Source organism: Salvia miltiorrhiza, chromosome 5 (genome assembly GCF_028751815.1).
Source record: "Salvia miltiorrhiza cultivar Shanhuang (shh) chromosome 5, IMPLAD_Smil_shh, whole genome shotgun sequence".
Taxonomy (NCBI): Eukaryota; Viridiplantae; Streptophyta; class Magnoliopsida; order Lamiales; family Lamiaceae; genus Salvia; species Salvia miltiorrhiza.
The window spans coordinates 52,626,162-52,651,584 of NC_080391.1; the positions used below are offsets into that span (position 1 = coordinate 52,626,162).

At 34.6% G+C, this 25,423-nt stretch overlaps 4 protein-coding genes across 10 annotated transcripts; 2 read left to right on the forward strand and 2 right to left on the reverse strand.

Moving 5' to 3' along the window:
* Window positions 1-590: 590 nt before the first annotated feature.
* Window positions 591-6,381, reverse strand: LOC131024908 (probable 1-deoxy-D-xylulose-5-phosphate synthase, chloroplastic). Of its 4 annotated transcripts, none has more exons than XM_057954464.1 (10): window positions 5,956-6,381; window positions 4,108-4,227; window positions 3,846-4,007; window positions 3,522-3,666; window positions 3,128-3,396; window positions 2,752-3,034; window positions 2,247-2,539; window positions 1,872-2,150; window positions 1,500-1,784; window positions 591-947 (listed from the first exon to the last, which is right to left on the reverse strand). In XM_057954464.1, exons 2-10 carry the CDS (start codon window positions 4,147-4,149, stop codon window positions 798-800), a joined length of 1,908 nt encoding a protein of 635 aa, XP_057810447.1. In that variant the 5' UTR covers window positions 4,150-4,227; window positions 5,956-6,381; the 3' UTR covers window positions 591-797. The 4 variants fall into 4 exon arrangements, with proteins under 4 accessions (XP_057810447.1, XP_057810445.1, XP_057810446.1 ...); XM_057954462.1 differs by lacking the exon at window positions 5,956-6,381 and adding an exon at window positions 5,217-5,600; XM_057954463.1 differs by lacking the exon at window positions 5,956-6,381 and adding an exon at window positions 4,972-5,575 and having other exon boundaries at window positions 4,108-4,852.
* A 2,704-nt stretch (window positions 6,382-9,085) lies between these two features.
* On the forward strand, window positions 9,086-11,131 carry LOC131024995 (probable histone H2A variant 3). The gene is made up of 2 exons (XM_057954594.1): window positions 9,086-9,368; window positions 10,631-11,131. The coding sequence occupies exons 1-2, from the start codon at window positions 9,258-9,260 to the stop codon at window positions 10,925-10,927; spliced, it is 408 nt and encodes a 135-aa protein (XP_057810577.1). The 5' UTR covers window positions 9,086-9,257; the 3' UTR covers window positions 10,928-11,131.
* A 783-nt stretch (window positions 11,132-11,914) lies between these two features.
* On the reverse strand, window positions 11,915-16,820 carry LOC131024985 (uncharacterized). 4 transcript variants are annotated; one of them, XM_057954583.1, is made up of 5 exons: window positions 16,372-16,820; window positions 15,413-15,609; window positions 14,093-14,215; window positions 13,401-13,662; window positions 11,915-12,257 (listed from the first exon to the last, which is right to left on the reverse strand). In XM_057954583.1, exons 2-4 carry the CDS (start codon window positions 15,567-15,569, stop codon window positions 13,445-13,447), a joined length of 498 nt encoding a protein of 165 aa, XP_057810566.1. In that variant the 5' UTR covers window positions 15,570-15,609; window positions 16,372-16,820; the 3' UTR covers window positions 11,915-12,257; window positions 13,401-13,444. The 4 variants fall into 4 exon arrangements, with proteins under 4 accessions (XP_057810566.1, XP_057810567.1, XP_057810564.1 ...); XM_057954584.1 differs by lacking the exon at window positions 16,372-16,820 and adding an exon at window positions 15,716-15,874; XM_057954581.1 differs by lacking the exon at window positions 11,915-12,257 and having other exon boundaries at window positions 13,115-13,662.
* Window positions 16,821-19,126: 2,306 nt separating this feature from the next.
* Window positions 19,127-21,750, forward strand: LOC131024940 (probable indole-3-pyruvate monooxygenase YUCCA4). Its single transcript, XM_057954506.1, has 4 exons — window positions 19,127-19,872; window positions 20,004-20,252; window positions 20,407-20,529; window positions 21,418-21,750. The coding sequence occupies exons 1-4, from the start codon at window positions 19,246-19,248 to the stop codon at window positions 21,604-21,606; spliced, it is 1,188 nt and encodes a 395-aa protein (XP_057810489.1). The 5' UTR covers window positions 19,127-19,245; the 3' UTR covers window positions 21,607-21,750.
* Window positions 21,751-25,423: the final 3,673 nt, after the last annotated feature.

Here is a 25,423-nt window from a genome sequence, read left to right on the forward strand (position 1 = left end):
AGCAATTAACCCACGAAATAACTCCTCCAACTTACATAAGAAAGATTATTGATGATTTCGAAAGTATAGGTTACTGTTTCTAATTTATTTTAATTTTTTGTAGGACAAAACAGCAAAGAGGTATTTTAAGTTTGTAGCTAAGGATGTTTTTTCAAATTCAGATATTTTATATATTTGTCTCTTATACAATATTCCAGTAAAAAAATTGAATTTGTTAATGTCAAGTGCATAAATTAAAGAAAAGGTGGGACTTGATATTTTATTGTGGCAATCACTTTGTGATTTTACGTCATAATATTGGTATTCTCAAACTAAAAGTGAGAAAATGCTATTAAATGTTATTTTCACTTTATTCCATTGGTATTAATATGGGGATGGGCCTTTGAGTCAAATCTTTGATTTTTTCCTTGCTTAATCCTTTTTATTTTTTATTGTTGAGGGAATGCTAAGTCATTTTCTTGAAATTACATAGAAAAAAGTCCTACAATTAATGAACTTTTGTTTCCAAGTGGTATATGGAAAAATACTACTGTACTGATTCGAATTTTAATAAAAATATGAGTTCCACAAAAAAAATAAAAATAAAAATGTAAGAATAAGTTTCACAAAATTTAATTTAAAAGACTAGAGTATGAGTGTCTTTCTTTCTTTAAATTCCTTTTTTTTCCAAAAAAAAAAAAAAAACCTTCCCAACCAAAAATAGAGTCGCACTTTTTGTTACATATGCACAAAGACTCTATACATTGTTGATGTTAACCCTAATGTATTTTACATTTACTTGTGGCCGGTAGCATACACTAGCACATCAAGAGAAGAGCGTCGCGGGTGCGGCCGAGGAGATTCAACGCCGTCGCAGCAATGTGGTTTCCGGTCAGCCCTGCAGCCGCAAGCTGATCGTTAGGCTGTGCCCCCTCGATGTAGTTGTCGGGCAGCGTGATGGGGCGCCACTGCAACAAGAAAAAACGGCAATGAAGCACCCGGTTAGACACGAACGAGAGCGACTCGTTTCTACGTTCGCGACAAAACCACGGGAGAAAAACACGAGTATAAATAGTTTGTCGACTTCTCTACAAGAGCCTAGATATTTTCAAGGGTAAATATCAATTTACGTCCCCACCTACCTGATCAAGAGTTTTTCAACAATGTCCCAATATTTCATAAATTACAATTCTATACACGACCTTTCAACATTTTCACAATTAGGTTTCGAGGTGATATTTGCAGCTCCTAAAATCTCATGTGGCGTGCTATCATTTTGGAGCAATGTGAAATATCAGACTATATAAAGTCCAGTAATTTATATGCAATTTAACCATTTATTTAACATCGGGACGTTATTGAAAACCGCTCAAAGGATGCGACATAAACAAGGATTCATGCTATAATTCCATTTCTATATCCGGAAAACACGAGTTCTCACACGATAGTCGACTCTCGACATATATTACGATCATAAGCACGTTTACTCTATTTAACGCGTAAAATACGAAAACATGTACCTTAATTCCAGCATCGAGAAGGCCGTCGAGAGAAATGAACTGAGCGACGTGTGCTCCAAAACCTCCGATAGAACCTTCCTCGACTGTGATGAGGAACTTGTGGTTCTTGCATAGCATCCTCACCAGCTTTATGTCGAGCGGCTTGCAAAATCTCGCGTCAGCAACGGTGACATCTATACCCATATTCGAGAGAATGGCATGCGCCCGAAGACAATTTTGTACCATCGAACCAAAGCCGAGCAGAGCGATATCTTTACCCTCTACGAGTAACCTTCCTCTACCAACCTAACGACATACGATCATAGGTATTAGAAACTTTCATATAAAGCAAGATGGTGCGAACGGATCAAAATATACGAGGCGATATACTACCTCAATCGGTTCACGAAGATGCAAGTTAGGGTCCATACTAGCAATGGCACCTCTAGGATAGCGAAAGCAAACTGGTCGGTCCTCAATGTCCGCAGCAGTGCTCACCATACGAGCAAGCTCAATCTCGTCAGATGGTGCCATCACGATCATGTTAGGCAGGCACGACATGAATGTTATGTCAAAGGCTCCTGAATGCGTGGCACCATCGGACCCGACTAGTCCGGCACTTGTGAGAACAAAACGCACAGGAATCTTCTGCCTGTCTACGTCGTGAACTACCTAACGCATTAGGAAAAAGTTTCAGACACATAAAAATGTATTCAAAATCCAAATTCAAGATCCTTTAGATCGAAGCTCGGGGAGGAAAGTTGGAACCTGATCGTATGCCCTCTGCAGGAACGACGCAGGAATTATACAGAAAGGCTTCAATCCTCCACAAGCAAGCCCGGCAGAGAAAGTTACTGCATGCTGCTCAGCCATACCAACGTCGAAAAATCTGTCACGCAATTTATCTTTTAATGCTCGAAATGATGTCTCCATTCCCATCCCTGCATGGACCACCACAATATCTTCGTCTATCTCCGCCTCTGTGATCAAAGCCTTTGCAAAGTGGTCGCTATATGTTTGAGGTCGAGACCTGATGGGCGCTGCTTCAATGGTAAAGGGACCTGATTGCCAACATCATTAGAAGAGGAAAGAAATAAAGAGAGAAAATAAATATCGATCCAACACAGTAGCTTCACGAATGCCATCATTATATATAAATTGAAACCTACTAGTGTAAGCCTCTCTTCACAGAATGAGAGCAAGATCGTTATTTTAGCAAGAAGTAATCATAGAAACAGAACTATTAACAGGAACTACCAGAAATGGAGCAAACCTTCGACACATTCTTCCGATACTTTACCCATCTGGTTATCTTCTACTGCATACTCCTCCTTCGTTACGACATGAACAAGAACCGGTCCCATCGAATCCAATGAAGCCACTTCGTGCAAAACACAAAGTAGGTCTTCAATGTTATGCCCATCAACAGGGCCAATATAATACAACCCGAGCTCCTCAAATAGAGTTGATCCCGGAGGACCCACCATCCCTCGTGCATACTCATCGATTTTGGCAGCCCATTCGTGCATCCCACGGCCAATTCTCTTAGTAAGAACCTGAAATAACGCAGCAAGTGCTCTGATGTGTTAAAAGGAAGAAATCTCCTCGAAGTTATGATTGTTTTCTTGTCAAGGGATGATCATGAATACCTTGGCAACTTCTCTAAATTTGCGGAAAAACTGACTAGATTGCAGCTTGCTAAGAGTACTAGATACAGCATTGATCGATGCCTTTGGGGCTTGATCGAGCTTAGGATTTGATGAGTGATGACGGTCGTTTAATATCACTACCATATTTGAATCCAAATAACCTGCATTGCTCATAGCCTCATACACCTGGCCGGCCATGGTCGTTTCATTGCTGATTACTGAAACTATACGATCTCTTTTTCCCTTAATATCTCGTGCAACAGCCATTCCTGGATAAAAAACACAAAACTGGAGTTGAAATACTCAATTTATGATATCACGACACCAATCAAAGAAAGCCATTATTAGATATCTGAAAAGGCAAACCAAATAAAGGTAACTTCGACTAGGTTACCAAGTCCAGAAGATATGCTGCTACATCCATGCCCAGCTCCAAACGGGTCATACTCATTACGACATGCATAGCTGGAAAGATCGTCAACCTGCCCTGATTTATTCAGGCAAGCCCTTCTCCCTGTGAGAAGCTTGTGAGGATATGTCTGTTCAAGTCAATAGCAGAGGAGAGTGAATGAAGCCCCGAGGTAAATTTACAGTAAGCAATACAATCTGCTTGATCTCCGTCACAAGTTACACGCTCATCATCAAATAATTCATGAATAAAAAGTAAAGGCACAATAAGTGTAAAATTGATGTTTATATATACAAATAGATATCTTACTTGGTCTTCCATATCCCAGAGTATCTTGTCCACTGGGGCATGAAAAACGTGATGAATAGCAACTGCTAGTTCTACCACGGATAGGCTCGGTCGAAAAGATTTGTTAGTTTTTGACATGATGGATAATTCTGTTCGAATATCATCAGCCAGCTGCTTCAGCTCCTGCACACAGTTGCTTATGTTAGCAGAGGTCTATTATAGATTCAAATTCCAAGAGTTTATCGGTAGTACAAATGCAAAGATATCTGAAAGCTGACCAAACCTTCAAACTTAAATTTTTCAAATTCATGGGATTGTCAACCATATCAAGAATCGGTGTTAGGGCCTCCTCGTTCACGGCACCATCAGTGTTCGATGAGCAATGTACATGACCGCCATACTCCTACATCAACAAGTAGCATATTTCACGACAAGTTCTTAAAAAAAACACATGAAAAAACAACAACATATGCTGAGGGTACTCTCACGCCAATAAATACCATATTTCCTAGAATAGCTCAAGAAACAGCAATATAAGATGGTATCTCAAATAAGTCAATTTCATTAATTTTGTAGAATCTGAAAGCAAACGCAGCCACGTGGAAGCTCAAACAAAAAATAAGTAGGGTGAGAAGAGTCATTGACACCCAACTCGCAGAGAATCTCTTTCTTAACTCAACGTAAATAAAGGATTTACGGGCAGAAAAACCTAGCGACTCGCACACCAATTGAAAAGACTTGCAACAGAATTGCTGCACGAATTAAGGAAATACAACATATAACAATAAACATCTTCCAATGATCTTGTTATTCATGACGAAAAAACAAACTCATTCTGCATCGTTTAACACCATCCATTCCTCCCTAATAAACGCTATGAGTTTTCAACCCTAACCCTAATACTAACTACTCAAGCAAGCAATTGCAATGCTGACAAGGGAATATGATTATGGGGTTGTGATTGTGCCCCCTCTAACTTGATCCATTATCAATTTTACTAGCATTGGCCGCATTCCTATATCTCTTAGCTCTTCAAAATGTATGGAAATTCGACTATATATAGAATTCCTTTCGAAGCCAAGTACCCAACATAGCATCATCACATGGAAATAAAAAACTAACAAAGGAATAATCTGGAATTCATTACTCTTAGTCATCTCGATCAAAAAAACATATATACACATAAAAAATAGAGGTGAATGATAATTCAGATACATCAAAAACCCAAAATTATGATACAAGCACACGCGCGCGCACACACACACACACAGAGCTGCTCCACAGCAATGAAAAAGTCAATAAACCTTATCAACCTAGACGGAAAAATTTTGATCCATTCACGAGCTAAAAACATTAATTTCTCAAAATACAATAACAAAAACAAGAATTCACCTTACACGTCAAACTTCGGTAAAAACCGAGTCTTGAAAATTCTACATTTGGAGGGAAATTAACTACTGATAATTCTACTTTCGGAAGCAAAAATCTTGAACTCCCAACAAGATTAGCACTAATCCTAAAAGGGTTTTGACAAGAAGAAGCAACCATTGAGCAAGAGCAAGAAATTTCGCACCAAACACAATCAAAAAGTTCAAGAACAAATTCTTGCTGTACAAATTTAGACGATCAGAAAAGCCCAGAAAGTTCTGGAGAAAGAATCACTCCAACTTTTTACAGAGTCGTTGTTGAATATGAACACAACGATGTGAGCAAAATGACAAAGTGCGCATTTCTTGCAAGAGTGATATCGTGATGCTGAGATATGGAGTTGAAGATGAAAAACAAAATGGGCCTTTCATGGGCTCTTTACAAACATATTTGGGCATTCCAATTTTGATCCAAAATATATTTTATTTTGGTCAATTTTATGGGCCCAATGGAGCGCTTTTATTTACCTTTTCAGTAATAGAGAAATAGACTTTCTTTTGAATAACAAAATATACATATATTATAAGATTCATAGTCGATATCGATATATATATATATATATAGCAGAAGATGTCATGGGAAATGCCTATGGAGAAAACATATAACCAGCGGATCCAGGGGGCCTCAAATTTTGAATTTTTTTTTTAAAATATATATATATATAAAATTAAATATGCTGTAAATGAAACGCAACGGAACAGACCTAAACATTTCAAATTTCAAACCCTTCTTGCGCCGTTCCCCGCCGCCCGCTATCCGGCCACACCACCGCCACCGCGTCGAGGAGACTGGGCACTACCGCCGGCGCCGAGTCGAGGAAGCTAGAGTCTACTCCGTCGGCTGCTTGCAGACTCGTCGCAGTGAGTTTGCAATTTTTTCTTTTTGTGAAGATGCAATTTTTCCTCTGTTTTCCAATTAGATTAGAATTTGCAATTTTCTTCTTTTTGTAGAGCAGTAGCCGATTGTGAAATTGTAATATTGTGAGTGTAGGGGCAGGGCAGCCGATTTTTTAGTGAAAGGAGGAGATTGCTATTTGTGAAATTTGAATACATTTGTTGATTTAGCCGATTTCCAGTGGAATAATACATATGTTAATTTAGAATGCTACTATTTGTCAAATTTTAGTTGTGTGAATTCGTGTGAATTGGATAAGTGAGCACTATTTGTTAATTGTGTGAATTGGATAATTAAGAACTATATTTGTGATTTGATGTTTATGAATGCTAAATTGGATTAATTTATTTTTATAGCAAATGGAATGTTTTTATAAAAAAAAAAACGTAGAGGTCAATCTTCATGTGATTCAGTTACACTCGCTATTGAAGCAAATGTAGAAGTTGTACGTTTTTTTTTTATTATGATTGAACTAATGACAAAAAATTAATTATTTATTAATTATTATATATTATATCTAAAAAAAATTATGGATCCGCCCCTGCATATAACAAAACACATGGGAAATGAAGGTTTTATTCAACTTCATCATCAATACTCAATTTAGAATGTTTCAAAAGAAAAAATATACTACTCAATTTAAAAAATGAGTCAGAAGTATTCAAATTGATGATAGGAATTTACAGTTAAAAAAAAGAACGCACCAATATCGCATACTCCCTCCATTTTTTTATTAAAGTGTCCTATTTTAATATTTTTCTTGTTTCCTAATAAGTGCCCTAATTCAAAATTTGAGAGTAAAATTATGACATTATTCCTATTTTATTCTTATTTAATATTTATTATAATATACTAGTAATTAGTTGTGCATATGTATTTATTATGATAATTAATAAGGTTACAAATATAATTTTTTTATTTTATTGGTATGTGTATTTTAACAGTTATGGACACTTAAATGAAGGGAGTAGTACGTAATGATTCAATTCAATTTATTTATTATGTCATCTTATCTAGAGTACTACATCATTCATAATTATAACATAAAAAATCCAGATTATTGAATATACGTTGTCAAATATGACATAAATTCATAAATGCCTGTCAAATATAATATGGGTTAAGCAATAGAGTTAAGTTTGGAAGGTACATATTTTAATAAACTAAAGACAAAATTGTCAATCATAAAAGAAACACGTAAAATCTATCTAATTTTTATATATAAAAAAGGGTCAATGACTGATTTTATACATTATCAAAGATAAAAGGTTAAAAAAACAAAAATACCCATTATAAAAAAATATATAAAAACCACTTATTTTGAGCTTGAAAGAACAATATTATTCTTACTTAAATCGCAAATTTTGATGGACATTCTCGATTAATGCAAGTCGAGTATCTCGAATATTAGTAATAAAATGTACTAATGCTCGACTCGACATACTCGATCACTGTGAGTCGAGTATGTCAAGCAGTAGTATATTTTTTATAAATATATTAATGTTCGATTTATGTGAGTCGAACATAAATAGTAAATGCACTAATACTCGATATGCTTGACCACTGCGAGTCGAATGTGCCGAGCATTAGTGATAAATACACGAATGCTCAACATGCTCAATCATAGCGAGTCGAGCAATCAAGTATTTTAGAAAAGGCCCTAATGCTCGACATACTCAACCATTTGCAAGTCGAACATCAGTACAAAATACATCAATGCTAGACATAATGGTAAAAAAGAATCATAAATGAGTATGATTTATATATTTTGTAAATGTTGGGTATTATTTAGAATTTATCTTTTAGAATGAGTATATATATAATTTTACCTCTATAAAAAATGATTTACCTTTAATGAAATTTTCAATTAAAAAACTGTTCAAAAAAGAAATTCCTTTTTATAGATCTCTCCAAATACAATTTGACTCATGTCTTCGTGCATCGCCCCTTTGTCATTTATGGATTTGCATCGTTGCTCATCAGATATATTGCTTTGACTAAATTGCACGAAGCATTTGAGCGTTGTGCTATAACATATAAATTTATAACAATATATATTTTTTTAGAGTTAAGTAGAAAATATTTTTATAAAAAAAGGAAATATGTCTCTACGTTATGTTTTATGTAACTAGATCCCTGACATTTATAAATCGGGGTAAACATGTCCACGACATTCACAAATTGAGGTAAATAAGTCTTTCTATCTAACATAGGTGAACATTATGAACCTATTTGCCCTAAATAAGTCCCCAATGTTCACATCTATTAGACAAGAGAACTTATTTGCTCAAATTTATGAATGTTAGAGACTTGATTATTATATAAAATATAATGTTAGAGATTTATTCGCTCTTTGCTATAAACATGAAAGGGTGTATACCAAGCGGTGCAACCTCCTATGTGTGAACAGTGAGGTTCCGGATTCAAACCCCACTGCTCCCCCTCCCCAACTCCACCAAGTCAAAAAAAAAATTACTTAATGTTATTCTTTATATACTCAGTATATTTTGTCTTTACTAAAATAGATATATCAATTTTCATTCTAAACAATTAGCCCGATATTACCTAAGATTAAGTAGGCCCAAGAATAATATTTTGTCTTTACTAAAATGGATATATCAATTTTCATTCTAAACAATTAGCCCGATATTACCTAAGATTAAGTAGGCCCAAGAATAATTTTGTCATAGGGGGTAAGCCAAGACTCATATATCAAGATTAATCATATGTGGCACTCTTCTAAAATTGAATCACGGACCGTATCCACCCAACCGAACAAAATATGATAAGATTAATCTAATCTAGTCCTATCTAATCCTTCAAAACGTCCACCCCTTTATCAAAGTCTAAATATAAGTTAAATGTAATTTCATAAATCAGTAGGGAGAAATCCAGAATATTCCCATAAATAATGGGGCAGAATGCAATACAATTAACTTCAATTCCTTCAGACTTCCTAAAAGTCTTAATTGAGAGAGAGAGGGAGGGAGAGTTGGGAAAGTCATTTTCCTTATAAAGAAATTTTCCCAGCGCAATTTTAATTTCAATTTCCATTTCTGTAATCTTTGTGGAACTTTTAAGACCGTGTTTGGATCTGCGCGAAGGAGAAGAATGTCGGGGAAGGGTGCTAAGGGTTTGCTGACGGGGAAAACCCCAGCGTCAAAGGACAAAGACAAGGACAAGAAGAAGCCAATTTCTCGCTCCTCGCGCGCTGGCCTTCAGGTTTACATTATCTCTCTACCGCCTTTTGCTTTTCACTCTTCAATTCTACCGATCGCTTCAATTCTCACCTCAATTTGGTGTCAAAGTTTTGATTTTTCTTGTTTAATTGCTTGTTTGTGGGCTGGGCTCAGCAGCACTGACGTGGGGTTTTCTAGTCGCCAATTTCGTTTTCGGGTTTTTCAAATACTCCAATAAATAGTAAAAAAATAGGGCTTTTCATTCCTTTCGTAATTCCTTACTGCGCATGGGAGTTCTCTGCTTTTTTCTAGATGTTTAGGTGCTGAAGAAAATAAAATACTACATATTCCCTGAAGGATATAATGAAATTGAATTGAATTGAATTATTTATGTATTCATGTAATTAGAAATGAGTTACCTCCATCAATAACTTGATGAAGTAAGAACTCTAAAAATTTGAAAAGGCAAAAAAAAACTTGCTCAAAATTTGAGGGGCTAATAGAATCACTAATGTCAGTAACACTGAATTACTAAAAAGAATCACTAATGATCGTATAGTTTTTTTCTGGATGAATCCCATTTTTGTAACATGCTTGGACAAAGTTTTCTAGAATTCATTGACTATGTTCTGTTGATGTTGAGGATAAGGCAGGGGGCTGATAAAAAAATAAAAATCATCTTGAGCTGAGAGAGTTTTTTTATCTCAACGATGAAACTGAACCTAAATTGTTTTTGAAAATGCGTTCAAGAATCTGTGTAGCTCAGGTCCCGGAAATCGGGTCTTGATAACATCTAGCCATGTGATGAATGCTTGAGAATAGATTCTTCTAAGCAAAGCATTGGTTTGATCACATGAAGTAAAGGCACATATTTGGACCAAGTTTCTCTTAGATTTCTTGGCATCATGTTTAGATGTGGTCGAGGTTGAGGCTAAGGTTGGGAACAAGGTTATCTTGAACTATAATAAGTTAATTTTGAGCTCTGAGGATGGAAATAAATATGGGATCTTCTTACTTTAATTGATTCTTGCTTTTATCTCGTTTAGTTATTTCCACAAAATAGATTATTTTAGTATATATGACATGTGACTATCGGTTGTCTGGGTCCCCTGATGTCATAGACGAGAAAACGACTCTTGGTAGTTAATTTTTTAAAGTTAGTGAAATTGCACAGTTCTTGCATTTTACCTATCATCTGCAATTTCTTGGTGAAAATCTCTTGAACTCTTTTCGGTGTCACTTTCTCTCTCTTTCTGGTAGCTGTGTGACGAACCCAGTTTGTTATGTCTCTTCCTCTCTCTCTAGTTCCCCGTTGGGCGTATTCACCGACTTTTGAAGGCCCGAGTCACTGCCCATGGCAGGGTGGGTGCCACAGCTGCAGTCTACTCCGCAGCCATTCTAGAGTACTTAACTGCTGAAGTGTTGGAGCTGGCCGGGAACGCAAGCAAGGATCTAAAAGTGAAGCGTATCACACCACGGCATCTGCAGCTGGCCATACGTGGAGACGAGGAGCTCGACACCCTCATCAAAGGAACCATAGCCGGTGGAGGTGTGATCCCACACATCCACAAGTCCCTAATCAACAAGTCATCCAAAGAGTAAACGTTGATGCCCTTTTGTTCTCTCCACTGTTTTGTTGAAGTTGCAACGGCGGCCTTTCGACGTGCTTTTCACGATTTTTAAGGTATTAGGGTTACGCTTAGTCTGTGTAAATTCTTACCTGCGATATTTTGCTACATGTCATGTAGACAAGAATGGTGTTCATTGTCATCTGTTTTAAGAGTTTTCTTGGAAACCTTTCTTTTCTTTTCGGGTGTGGCATGTTTAGGCCTCCTTTATTTTTATTTCTTTATATATTAAAAAAAAAAACAGAGTCGATAATGTTCATCATTTTCCCTGTGATTGCTCCTAAACTAATGATTTGAGAGATTGTGTCTTACCAACCAAATTGTGCTTCGTTGTCTATTTAGGAATAAGGAAGAAAAAATGGTGAACTTCTTTTTTGTTATCCCTTCATCAAAGTGAACACCCCCGAAAAATATAAAATCGATTATACTCTAACTGAAGGGTCTATTTTAACATCAGTTATTAAATCAATTAGAGTACTACTGACCTGATTATAACTTAAATTCTTTTTTTTAAGAAATATAGGGATTTTAGTTTAGAAGAAGTATTAACTATTAATCAAAGCCATCAAGGCCCAAAGCCCTTTTTGTTTAAAAACATAAAAATAAAAGGGTAATTTTAAACACAACCTCCAATTTTTTCACTATAGTCCCTTATTTAAAAAATAATAAAATTAATTATAATTGTATTATTATACCCTTATAGCTTCTATTTTAAATCTATAATAAATTATAAGTTATAAAAATTAATTTAAAAATACATCACGTATAATTTTTTCACAGAAATCATATAGCCCCATCTTGATCTAATACTATACAGATAAATTATATAGCCCCCCTCCATCCTAATCTAATATTAAAAATACTGATAAATAACTCTAATAACTCTATCAGTATAGCCCCCAACTCAAATTTTAATTAAATACGTAATTTTGGCATATAATAGACGCAGAGAACAGATCGCTGGAAAAAGAAGAAGAACATCAACATAAGAAAAAACAAAGTTCAAGGTCATCTAAATTACAGTTCTCATCAAAATAGTTCAATGAATGTTGTGCATCGTCTGTTTAGGGCACGGTGAAGCAATCGCCCATCCTCTGCTTGCTGAGCTGAAGGGATCCGAGGGCAGCTGCCATATTCACTACTTTCTCGTTCGCGTGGGCTGTGATCCTCTACATCACGCCTTTCTAGATCATCGCCCTCCTCATCGACCTCTTCGTACTGCGCCATCCACGGTTCAAGTACAAGATGCCGCCGATACCAGTTAACTTCTTCAAGAGATTTTCGTCGGGATCAGATTCACTTCTCTGAAATAAATAGTTGAGATTATATGCGTAATCTTCTTTGAAATTAATTATTGAAAAGTTATTAATTTATCATAAACTTTAAATGAGGCTATAAGAGTATAATAGTAAAATAATAATAATTATTATTATTATTATTATTATTATTATTATTATTATTATTATTAAGAGACTGTAATGAGAAAATTGGGGGCTATGTTTAAAATCACCCAAAATAAAATCATGAGAACATGGGCTCACAAAGTTTTTCCTTAATCTTTGTTTTTTTAAAAAAAGTATTTTCTTAATCAGTAGTAAATCTTTAGCATGGTCGTTTTATTTTATTTTATTTTTTGATGAAAAATTCTCTAGCATGCTACTTCATATTTTTAAATTTATTTTAGACTAATAGTGATGAGAAAAAATCAGTAGTCCCTGTAAAAATTATTTGATCTCCTATTCTAAACAATTGTATGTTTATATATATGCATACGATAAATATCTAAGTAGGTATCTCATTAACATCGTTCTATGTTCATATCACACACTGATAAATGTCAAATGAAACAATCAAAATAAATAAGATCGTTCTATGTTCATATATCGCACACTGATAAATGTCAAATGAAACAATAAAAATATCCCAAATATTCCAAGACCAAAACGACCCAGACAACGTAAACAGAGCAGATGATGCACCAACTTCAGCTTCGCAAAGTGGTCACAACGCTAGAGAGAGAGAGAGAGAGAGAGACTCAAACCCTTAATTGGGAAAGCTAAAAACAAATATAGGAATCAACCATTATATTCATTTCAGTTTAAAAAAATCCAAACCCCAATTACTCATTACATTCTAAATTAAAAGGTAGGGAATCAAATTATGATAAGCAATCAAGAATCACTTTACTTGCAGCTGCATCACAAAATTCAAAAATTGGAAGCAGAATGTCATCTAGCAGCAGTACATGCAACAAAAATCTGACAAAACTTAACACATCTAAATCCAACACCAACCTTTTTTTCTTGTACAATTAAATAATAGACCTTGCACATTCCAGAAACAGAAATCAAATTCCTTCTCGACTCACTTTGGTTGTTACTGACGAACAATGAATGATAAACCGACACTCTTCAGATCCCAAAACTGGTTAAATGTTCAGTGTTCACCTGAGAACAACAGTGTGAATGTTCAAGAAACTCTCTTCAAGGTATCATTTCGTCAATTGGGGCCGAGTGATGAACTTGGTGACGACGTAGCAATCTGGTGGCGTGATGTTTGTGTAATAGTTGTGGATTGTATCTGTGATTTCAAATCCGAATTTCTGGTAGAACTTGATAGCATCATCGTTGTTTGTCTGCACATGCAAGTAGACCTCACCAATGTTCTGCTTCGTGCAAAGATCAAGAATATGATTCAACAACTTTGTACCTACAAAACATCAAGGAACGGACTATTAATCCACAGCAACAAATTTGCTACTAGAAGACTTTGGTTAAATATAAGTTTTTAAGGATTGGTTGTCATTTGTTAGACTCTTCAGCTGCATGTCTGCTGATAGTTGATACTTTAGTCATCAAAACAGTAAAATGCTCTCGTTTCTATGGGTAATAATAGAATCTTGAGATGCTTGGATACTGATGATTGCAATCAACTACATAGATACACCACTTACAGTGGGACACCAAGACTGTAACCATAACTTGAAGCACTCAGAAAACGATTTGATGAAAATCGATTATCAGGTGAACAACAAACTTCATATTTAGTTGAAAGAATAATCACTCAATTTTGCTTACAAAACAAAACCAATCTTAGTTCTTGACAAGTTCCAAGGGAAGTAAGAGACAAACTGACTTACCAATGCCTAATCCGCGATATGGAGCCAAAACACCCAATGTCATTATGTATACACGAACACCACCATTTTCCTTCTTCTCAAGACGGCAGGCAATAGACCCGACACAAATGTCACAATAGTAGGCTGAAAAGATGAAATATCTAAGTTCAGAATGCAAGCATAATCTCCCATAATCATAAATATAGCATGATGAAGAATGGAGAGCAAGCCTTTATCATGTTTTTTCTATTTGTTTACAAATGATGCTATCTTCTACTATAATTCCACTAGCATACTTTGTCCTGTTACATTTTAATGATTCTCTTTTCCAAGCATATATATTATAGTAAAACATGTACACATCTTCCGACCACAAAAGCACCTAAAGTTCATGATACATCCACATTCATCATATACCAATTCACTAAGAGGACATAAATTGTTGAAATTTTTAGTATCATTTTGTACAAGGCAATCCTCAACGAATTTGTGCAAAGGCAACTAAGCAAACACCTTACTGCTGGAAGGTGAATTTGGTGAGCTATGCATGCCAATGAGCTATTGGTATCACACGGGAAACATCATTCCGTCTCCTTTTGGTTGTTGAGGCAAGGACATAAAGTACAGAACCATATGATGTAAGAGTAATAAACTCACCACCTACCACTAACAAACGATAAAGTTACTGTTCCTTTTCTGCAATTAGTAACAAACATCGCCAATTTTTACCCCCTGATAATGGTTGTCCAACAAATGCAATCACTAAGACTGCAGTTAGGAGTTTAAGTGCCTTTTGTCTTTGAGTATGGGATGATTGGAGATGGTTCTGTTGAAATGTTAAACTCCCTAACTAAAAAAAATAAACCTTTTAACTCCCCAAGTCCTTATACCATAAACGCACCACAGGAGGTCATCATATCAGAGACGTTCACTTCTAGCACAAATCCAGAATCAGAAAAAACTTAACAAAAGATGAAAAAGTGGAGACAGTTCATATTTACTTATTATAGAATTTTCCTACATAGAACAAGAACCAAGATTTCAAACAATCACACACACACAAACAACAAAAAAAGGCAGCATTTCCCCCTAATGAGCCTAATATTCTAGCCAAATCTGAAACAACAGAACCATTTCTTCTGCAGAGTCAAAACAGATCATTATACATCAGAGTCAAAACAGATCATTATACTTCCCCAATTGTGGCCCTCAAAGCAAAATCCGACAATTCTCAACACTACTTAATAAATGAGAAGAAAAATAATCATGAGAACAAGAAAAATCTGAGCAAAAAAAATAAAAAAATAAATAATAATAACAGTCCTGGTAGAGGGAGCGGACCCAATTTAGTAAATTCACCGGAGGCGATAGCATCTGCGTAGTATTTATCGTTGTAGCGAACTGGGAATAGCGCGGTGTTGAGCTTTTTCAATTGCATCAAATTCTTGTCCCTCACAGCATCCAGAGAAATTGTCAGTTCTCTCCCTGCACTCCCCATTTCTACTTAACCTAATTCCTTCTCAATCACCCCTATATATCTGCAATTAGCGAATCAAAAATCAAAATCGAATTGAAGAACGAGCAAAAGAAATAGGCGATTGCAAGTGTAGATTTATGAGTGAGAGAAGGGAGGGAGATGTGTACACTGTGGGAAAGAAGCGCCGAAATTTCGAGAAGTAGCAGAAGAAATGGCTATGGAGAAATGGGGACAAAAATTATACGACGACGTTTTGGTGCAAATTCCCTCCACTTGTATTGTCGTGACGACTTTGCCCTATAAGTATAAGATTATCTATATCTATATCTATATAAATGCTGAACTTGAGACAATCTAAGCCATTTTGGCGGGAAATTGATGAACTCTTTTAACCAATGTGTCTCTTTATATTCATTGGGTAAAATCTACACATACACGTCTCTTTATATTCATTGGGTAAAATCTACACATACACATCTACATGGTTAATACACAATACTTTGGCTCCAAGAAATGAAGAAATACAAATACGAGTTGGCACAATATTTTGGGGCCAAGAAATGAATCAGTATAAATAGCAGCCAACAGTTGTATCATTCGCATAAATTGTATCATTCGCATAAATGGAAGAGAAGATAAAATTTCAAAGAAAGAGAAGAGATAGAGAAAGTGTGGTCGGTAGATATGACTAATCGGTTCGACGGCGACGACAACGAATCGGCTGAGCTAATGAAAAAGCTAAGAGAAATAAATAAAAAGAAAAAAAGAAGTTATTGTGAAGAAGAATCGCCAGCATCTTTTATTTTTGACTTTCTATTGTTACCTGCTACTGCTTCTAACAGGGGCACCAAGGACGGAGAAGGTGGGGTCGGCGAGACCAGCGGCCAGATTCTGACGCAGCGTCAAGGACGGAGGAGGCCGGGCGGATCGGAGCGAGGCGCCAAGGATGGAGGAGGCCGGGCGAGTCGGATCGACGAGAAATTTTGGTGATGGTGGACGGCGTGGAGATGGTGATTGCGGCGGCGGTGTGGAGACTGAGGCGGCGCTGCATGTGCAACCTCGCCGTGCGCGGTGAAGGATAGAAGGGAGAATGCCGGTGGTGGTGGTGGCGGTGGCTGAGGGCGGCGCCCTTCGCCGGAGCAGGAGGCGGTAGAAGAAGATGAAAGAAAAAATGCAAAAACAGAATGGAGAAGAAGAGCGGCGCTGCGCTGGAGTAGGAATTAGGGTTGCTGGCACAATTTTTCATTTTATATAATTAGAATGGACTTTTAATTACTTGTGATGTTGGGCTAATTAGAATGAACTTTTAAAGACTTTTGATGTTCAGCTAATTAATAATGGACTTTTAATTATGGTTTGCAATTTTAATAATGCAAAATTATAAAGGGCTGTTTAATAAATATAAAATATTTAAAAAATAAAAAATTCACTAATACTTAAATTGGGACAATAGGAAAACTTATAACAAAAAAATATTTCATATAATCTTAAATAGACGTAAATAAGAACAAATAAAAAAATAAAAATAATAATTATTTTTAGAAATAATAAGGTGATTTTGGCAGGAAAAAATAACTTATTACTATTTATATAAGTGGTTGAATTTGTATATATATATATATATATAGATAGATAGATTGTAATCAATTTTTTAGGCAATCATAATTGTAATCATTATTAACCATTATAATTGACGCATTAAAAAATTTTGGGCCGTATGCTTAAGATCCAACGAGCCTTGATGGGCTGGGCCCAACGAAAAATAGTCCACTTAATCGTGAAATTCTACTGCAGTGAAGAACAACGGAGCCACTCAAAAAAAGAAGAGCAACGGAGCCCAATTATTAGGAGTTTGCTCAAATTATTATCAACATTACATAATACTAATAACTTTTTTTTTTGTCCATATTAATTTAATTTTATCATTTAGTTTGTTTTTTAAGCAAATTTTATCATTTAGTTGTTTCTTCTCTTTATATCATGGAATGGAAGGATGATATGTTTTACTTATAAAGCGTTTAATTTTTATGATTGATAAAATATACTTCATCCGTTCTACTTGACTTGACATTTTTTTTTTTGAATTGTCCCATTCGACTTCATATGTTTTCTTTTTGGTAATCAATTTTTATTAATAAATTAGCTTATTATTTTCATTTATCCAAGCTAATCCTAAAAACTAACTCTGTGACATGACTTTTGTCCATGCTGGCAGGAAATCTAAAGGGCCAAACTATTGAATTTTGAAAAAAAAGGAAGGGATATTCACCTGTAAATATACGAAATTTTAGTTAATATATAAATTGCACATCAACTTTGATTTTGGTATTACATTACAAAAGTTTCAACTTGTTATGATTTTACTACGAAATTAAAATCCCCAATTTTTTTGCAAATTTCCGAAAAGAATAGTGCGTAAACTTTCGTTTGTTTGCATCGTTTTAACTTGAATTATGCAACATGTTTTATTTGGCTACAAATCAAATTTTGATGTGATTATTCTAGTACATTATTGGGCATTTTGTTTTGCATGAATAAATATTTCTATCCTCAAGAGTAAGATTTATTTAATCTCACCCTTCCAATGAGATAAAGATTAAACAAAATTAACTTAGTGGAGAAAAATAATCAAGAGCCTTGAGATATCTCAAAGTTTCACTCTATTAAAGTAAACAAAGAATTAATCTTTCTATTTTTATCTATCAATATTAATCATTCAAAGTAAAATAGAAACTCATTTTAAAATATAAACTAAAAATTAACTATAACCCTTAAATTGTGAAAATCAGCAATAAATTCGTCACTTTGATTAATAAATTCATTGTCCTAGACTCAAATCTTATATAAGACCGAAAATTTTAATTTTAAAACTCATGCGTTCCGAAACAAATTTCTACGTATTCGATATTCATTCCACATATTTTAAAAAGAGGCGTAGCGTAGGGGTGTTTAAAACCGAACAAACCGAAAAAACCGAATTATATATATATATATATATATATATATATATATATATATATATAATATTAATTATACTTTTATACTCCATCTAACTTCAAATATTTTTTTCATTTTATAGTTTTTTTTTGTTTTTTTTTCGGAATTTTCGGTTTTTTTTTCAGATTAATTCGGTTTTTCGGTTCGGTTCGATTTTAGTTATAAAATTTTTTATTAATTCGGTTCGGTTCGATTTTTTTTAAAACCAAACTAAAATATAGTTTGATTTGGTTTTGGCAAAAATCGAACCATATAACCGAATGCACACCCCTAGGCCGTAGCGTAATCCTTTCAGCCTTTCCTATATATATATATATATAGGTATCAAATAATAACAGCGCACTCAACTTACTCGATACAAAAAATAATTGAAGATGTGTGCGTGTATTGGTCAAGCAGTAAGGGCTTAATGCCTGAAGCCAAAGGTCTTGGGTTCGAGTCCCTTTATGGCGCGACCTTTAATTTTTTTTATTTAATTTAATACTGTTAATTATCAAATAATAATAATAATAATAATAATAATAGAAGATGAAAAACCGTTTCACAGACTCCAACTGACAAGCACGAAGAAGAGAAGAAACACACACACTTGATTTCACTTTAAAAACCCACCCTTCCTCTGCTACAAAAACAGAGTTTCTTTCAAACACACACACACACACACAAAAGGCATCTTTTCTTCTGCTTCCATTCCTCCAAAATGGCTTCTCTCAACGACGACGCCAATAACCCACTCCACCGCTGCCTCGTCGTGATCGTGGGCGCCGGGCCCTCGGGCCTCGCCGTGGCCGCATGCCTGCAGCGGAACGGCGTTCCATCCCTCATTCTCGAACGAAGCTCCTGCCTAGCCTCGCTGTGGCGCGACCGAACCTACGACAGGCTCAAACTCCACCTCCCGAAGCACCTCTGCCACCTCCCGTTCCTCGATTTCCCGCGCCATTTCCCCACGTACCCGACCAAGGATCAGTTCGTCGAGTACGTGGAGTCCTACGCCCGCCACTTCTCGATCGGCCCCAGGTTCGGGCAGACCGTGGTGCGGGCGGAGTTCGACCCCGCGGTCGGGCTTTGGAGGGTCCAGAGCCAGGACCGCCTCTACGTTAGCAGCTTCCTCGTAGTTGCTAGCGGAGAGAACGTCGAGCCCGTGATGCCTGACATCACGGGCTTCGAGACCTTCTCGGGGCCCATCATTCATACGTGCGCGTATAAATCGGGCCTCGAGTTCCGCAACCGGAGGGTTTTGGTTGTGGGCTGTGGGAATTCTGGCATGGAAGTTAGCTTAGATCTTTGCAGATACAATGCAATTCCTCACATGGTGGTCAGAAACTCTGTAATTATTTTCCACCCCATATTGTTTTTTATTTTTATTTTATTTTATTTTTCATGGTGAAAAAGTACGATATTTTACTTGAATTGAGGTAATAATAATAATGATGTGTGATTTTAATTTTGATGATGTAGGTTCATATTCTACCGAGGGATATATTGGGAATTTCAACATTTGCATTAGCTATGGCTCTTCTAAAATGGTTGCCCTTGAGATTAGTGGACAAGTTGCTACTTGTGTTGGCCACCTTCACATTGGGTGACACTGAGGCTTTCGGGCTCCCGCGCCCGAAAACTGGGCCGATCGGGCTCAAGAACGCCACCGGGAAGACCCCGGTGCTAGATGTCGGAGCATTTTCCCACATTAAATCAGGCAAGATTAAGGTAAAAATGATGTGTAACGTAAAAATATTGTGATTATGAAATAGAATAACACGAATATGGATTTAAGTATATCGTAATTATACATATATATATATATATATATATATATATATATATATATATTATATTAATGATTAGATAATGATATTTGCAGGTGATGAAAGGTGTGAGAGAGATAACAAAAAGGGGAGCCAAATTCATGGATGGTCAAGAAAAGGAATTTGATTCTATAATTTTGGCAACGGGGTACAAGAGCAATGTGCCTACTTGGCTCAAGGTATATTGTATTAATAAATATTTTTAAAATCTGTTTATGTTTGGATTTTTCAAATATTTATTTTTGGTGGGATTTTGATGATGTGTACTCTACATGTCATATAATATTATATTCTTTTTGTTATTTTGTTTGAGCCTCCATTTGCATAAAGCATTACCTACAATCTACCTTTCTAGATGAAAGAATCTTAGTTTAAAATGCTCCTAAAAATGGTAGGTTTTTTAGGTTGGAAAATGGACATTCCTAGTGAATGTTAGGTTAGTAACAAGATTTTACAATTATTTCTATTAGCCCACAAAGAATTTAGGACAAATATCAGTTATGTCCTAAAAGACCCAACTTTTTAGCGTTTTTTTAATAATATTCCATTATTTGATAAACCTACAAATTGATACTCATCGTTTTAATATTTTCAAAATTATATCCCAAAGAGATATTTCTAGCGCATGAAATCTCACTTGGAAGGTCCATGAAAAAATTGCTAGATTATGTATACTTGAGCATATGAAACATAAATCGATATTTACCTAAAGATATGTGATCGATGAACTGCAACGAGATTGGTACATACCTAGTTGGGATCCACTCGATCAAAATATACTATTACATGACCAAGTACATGTTTGGTAGGCCTTATAATTCTGCATAGTTAAATAATCTGGGGCTATCTATGCGTTTGGTATCTCAAATTACTATTGATCAAGATGGTCTGGGATAAAACCAAAGTCCTCCCTTATTTCACTATTTCTTTTTGAAAAACAACCTCACATCACCCCATGAGATAATTAATCTTAACGACACAATAACTATTTATCACTGTTCATTATATTACTTATCTTACTTTTATTAATCAGTCTATTTTCAAACATGGATACCAAACGAGTGCAGGGCAGTGATTTCTTCACAGAAGATGGAAAGCCAAAGGCCTCTTTTGGAGATGGTTGGAGAGGCAAGAATGGGTTATATGTTGTAGGCTTTACGAGGCAAGGCATTCTTGGAACATCATCGGATGCACTCAAAATTGCTGCAGATATTGCTCATAAACTTAGGATTATCAAAAGCAGCAGTCAAAATTAGAGATAAAAAATTGGAGAAAATATCGTTTTTTTGTTGGTGGGGAGAATGTGCAAATAATCATCTTTTTTTTTTTTTTTTAGAATTTTGAGGAATTTTCTTTTGTTTGGTTTAATTTCACATATCCTTATTGGTAATCTTATTATGGTATGACTTTTTGGGCAGAGTTTTAAAATTGATCTAACCCATAAAAATGCAAAAAAGAATCCTAACACGGGAAGAAATTTTCGATATAGGCCAGATTAATGTTGCATAATTTTTGTTTATTATTTTGTTTTTTTACTTTAGAAACCTTTAAGAAAATAAGAAAATAAGAAGAAGAGAAGAAGCGAACAATTGTGCTTCATTATGGTACCAAAAATCTGTTCGTGCTTGAGTGCTCGTTTGCTTGACAACATGAGATAAAGTTAATTTGATTTGTTTGATTCAAATATCTTATATTGTACTAAGTATCAATATTATATTTGATTAGACGTATTAAATTATCTATTTTATAAATAAATTATAGGGATTAGAATTTTGGTAGTTAATATATTAATTTATAGAAGCTTAGTCTATTATCAAATTAATAAATTATATAATTAAGATTTGTATTATGTATCTCATCTAGAAGGCCAGAAGGTGCTATACAAAATTTCAAAAATCTGTATAAGAGCATCCACATTCGTTGAGTCACTTACTGACTCGTCGAAGGACGGGGGACCACTTATGAGTCAGTAGTCTGCATGGAGGAGACTCATCCAACTGACTCATATCCATTAGTTTTGATTTATGTATTTTCTATTTAATTTAAATTGCACCAATTTAAATAACACAATTACTTGAAATTAAAATTGCGATTGGACGATGATGTCTATGATTTCTTGTGTCTCCCCCTCGAACGAAGACGAAGCATCATCGAACCACGAAGCCATTTTGTGATAGAGATTAAAGAAATGAAGATTTTTTTTCAAATGAAGACCCTACAAAAAAAATGCGAAGCCCCTATCGGGGGCTACATCGGCTTACTCATCACTCATCCGAGAATCGACTCGAGTCCCCTCGGATGAGTAAGCCGATATGGATACTCTAATACATGCATATTGATCCCTTGATTTATAAAGGGCCATGTCTTTAAAAATAAACATGATATTAGAGTATCATAAAAATATTATAGTTATACATCATCATAATCATTAATCACCCTAGCAAATAAATCCCTAGTATATGATGTTATGTCATATGTGTGTGTGAATAAAATAAAATATACTACGTTAAGACATATATATAGTTTCAGATTTACATACCACATGATAAAGCATAGTTTCAAATACATTATTAATTGTTTAAGAAATATTCATGACTTTGCCATGAATCTAGAGTGAATGAGATCTAATAGTTGATTCAAGTCAGAGTAGTGCGTTCTTAATTTATGTGTGTGCGTATTCATTTAAATATAGTATTAATTACTTACCAAGTTGAATGTTTCGTCGTTAAAATTAATGATTTCTTTTTGTAATTAAAGCACACAACCCGGGCATCAATTTCTTAAGTTTTGTGTGTAGGTGATTCTACTCAATAAAAGTTTTTTTTTTTAATTTATTTTCAAATGAAGCCCCTACAAAAAAAATGTGAAATCTCATGTGGATCCGGTGCATGCAACTTTTTGTTTTTATAAATCAATATTTTTTGGAAAACTTTTGAGAAAATTGAGATTTCTAGACTAATTAAAGAGGAATATCCAAGGCCAAAACCTCAAAATTAACTGACTCATGATCTTTCCCCTAACTAAGAATTTGTCAGATCATCATCTGACGATAATTTTTGCAATATCCAAATTAGCTACCAAATTAAACTTAGATGATGTTAAATCACTCTAAACCTCTTTAATATTTACATGACTTATCCCACCTATTTTCTATAATAGATGACATAGTACATTTTTTTTGACAATATATCAATTAATCTCGATTTTATTTTATTTTTTTCAGTGGTGAAGTTTTTTGCCTAGACGACATCCAATTTCATCCAACACAAGTGAATTATTTGTAGTCTAATTCTAATAAACTATAATTTGTAAATTAATTAGATGTATGTATATGTATATATTCCACGTGACGTGAGGCATGGCCATGCATGTAGGTTAAGTCTAGAATAGGGTAAGCAAGTATAAATTGGCATGACATGGCATGCATAGGTAGTGATCATAATTGACAGTAGTCTTACATTTTGGCATGCATGCCATTTTCACACGACAAATCGTTTTTCCACCCTTCCACTTCTCTTCATTTTCCATCTTCTTCCATTCTTCTCTTTTTAACTATTTTGTCTTCTTATACGCAGAGATAAAATGTGATATATTTGACTGAGATCATATCGATGTCTTTATTATATGTCATAGTTTAAAATATTTATAAATATATTTCATTGTTTGATATAATGTACTACTAAACTTATATAAAACTAATTATGATTTGTATTACATATATCACCTGGGGAGGTGGTATACCGAATCGGCCAAATCCGAGGTAAACACATTTGTAAATTAAGACGTTAGTGAAATTCAAACTTAAAGCATTTAATCACATGACATCACTAGGTCATCCCCAAAAGACGAGTATTTGTTATTTTAAGTTCTTTTTGTGGGGTTTTTCATTAGGAATATAGGTCACTCTGCACACACAATATGAATATATAGAAACATATTTTCCACACAATCTTACATATCTGTATTTATTCAATATCAATATATATGTGAAGCAGCTATTATTGATTAAGGTCCACAAGAAATTCTCTTTGTCACAATGGGGATTGCATGAGTTAGGGTCCACTTTTTTACCTGTTTAAGCTCAGTGGTATGTTGCTTTTGAAGCTGCAAATAATTGACTACTGAATTCAACTATATTTCATATCTAATAGGACAATTCCTACCGACTTGACTTATTACGCATTTCATTAAGTCCTCCAATTCTCTTTTCTGCAATCCCTATATATTTTGAGACCAAAATTTTAATTCAGTAGATAATAAATTTATACAAATTTTAAATACAAACCAACCCATGCGTGTTTATTGTTATTCTCTCTTTTTGCAATGAGACAAGTTCTAGGATGGCCACCTCCTTCGCCACCAGAAATTTGTTTTCTTGAAATCTTGGTTTCTTCCTTGATAATGACAGATTAACAAACATTAATTTGTACAGACTACAATCAGTAGATTATGATGCACATGAATTATTTTTCCTGTTTTCAAGTTATTGTTAAAGGAAGCAGTGAAAAAGAGAGAATTCTGAAAAATTAACTCATTTGAAATAGAGAGGAGGGTGGTTTTATTATAAAAATAAGGCAACAATACATCGAAAATGTCACTAGTATTCCTCATTTCTATTCCAAAATGGCTATATATCTCCATTTGCCTCTTTGTAAAAACTAGTATGCCCGCTCGTGCGTGCGATGCACGATCAATGTTGAAATTGAACGATATTTTAAATAAATAAATAAATACATATATTACATATAATTTAAATATAAATAAATGCAAACATAAATCTCAAAAAAAAAAATCGAAGTTATGATCAACATAGTCTCAATAAACACATGAATCTGAAAACATTTGAATTTTCAATTTTTGAACTACCAATTAATTATTTATAATTGATAAAAATGAACAAATATAAGTTTAATCTTTTTAGTTGCCTTAAATTTTTATAATAGAAAAAAATATAAATAAAAAATATCAAAAATAATTTCTAACAAAAAATTAAAATAAATAAAAATAGAAAAATGAATGAAATAGAAAAAAAAAATGAAGAACCGTAGCATTTAAAGAAAGAAGATAGGAGAG

Bases quoted from the DNA above. Each gene is read 5' to 3' on its own strand.
- LOC131024908 (XM_057954462.1), bottom strand. From the start codon at position 5,372: ATGGTTGCTTCTTCTTGTCAAAACCCTTTTAGGATTAGTGCTAATCTT. The intron at 3,397-3,521 runs GTAACCTAGTCG...TTTTTTATCCAG, and splicing joins CAGCATATCTTCTGGACTTG to GAATGGCTGTTGCACGAGAT. The intron at 3,035-3,127 runs GTATTCATGATC...GCGTTATTTCAG, and splicing joins AATTTAGAGAAGTTGCCAAG to GTTCTTACTAAGAGAATTGG.
- LOC131024995 (XM_057954594.1), top strand. From the start codon at position 9,258: ATGTCGGGGAAGGGTGCTAAGGGTTTGCTGACGGGGAAAACCCCAGCG. The intron at 9,369-10,630 runs GTTTACATTATC...CTCTCTCTCTAG, and splicing joins CCTCGCGCGCTGGCCTTCAG to TTCCCCGTTGGGCGTATTCA.
- LOC131024985 (XM_057954583.1), bottom strand. From the start codon at position 15,569: ATGGGGAGTGCAGGGAGAGAACTGACAATTTCTCTGGATGCTGTGAGG. The intron at 14,216-15,412 runs GTCCGCTCCCTC...TCATCTTTTCAG, and splicing joins CGGTGAATTTACTAAATTGG to CCTACTATTGTGACATTTGT. The intron at 13,663-14,092 runs GTAAGTCAGTTT...GATGTTTTGTAG, and splicing joins ATATCGCGGATTAGGCATTG to GTACAAAGTTGTTGAATCAT.
- LOC131024940 (XM_057954506.1), top strand. From the start codon at position 19,246: ATGGCTTCTCTCAACGACGACGCCAATAACCCACTCCACCGCTGCCTC. The intron at 19,873-20,003 runs GTAATTATTTTC...TTGATGATGTAG, and splicing joins ACATGGTGGTCAGAAACTCT to GTTCATATTCTACCGAGGGA. The intron at 20,253-20,406 runs GTAAAAATGATG...TGATATTTGCAG, and splicing joins TTAAATCAGGCAAGATTAAG to GTGATGAAAGGTGTGAGAGA.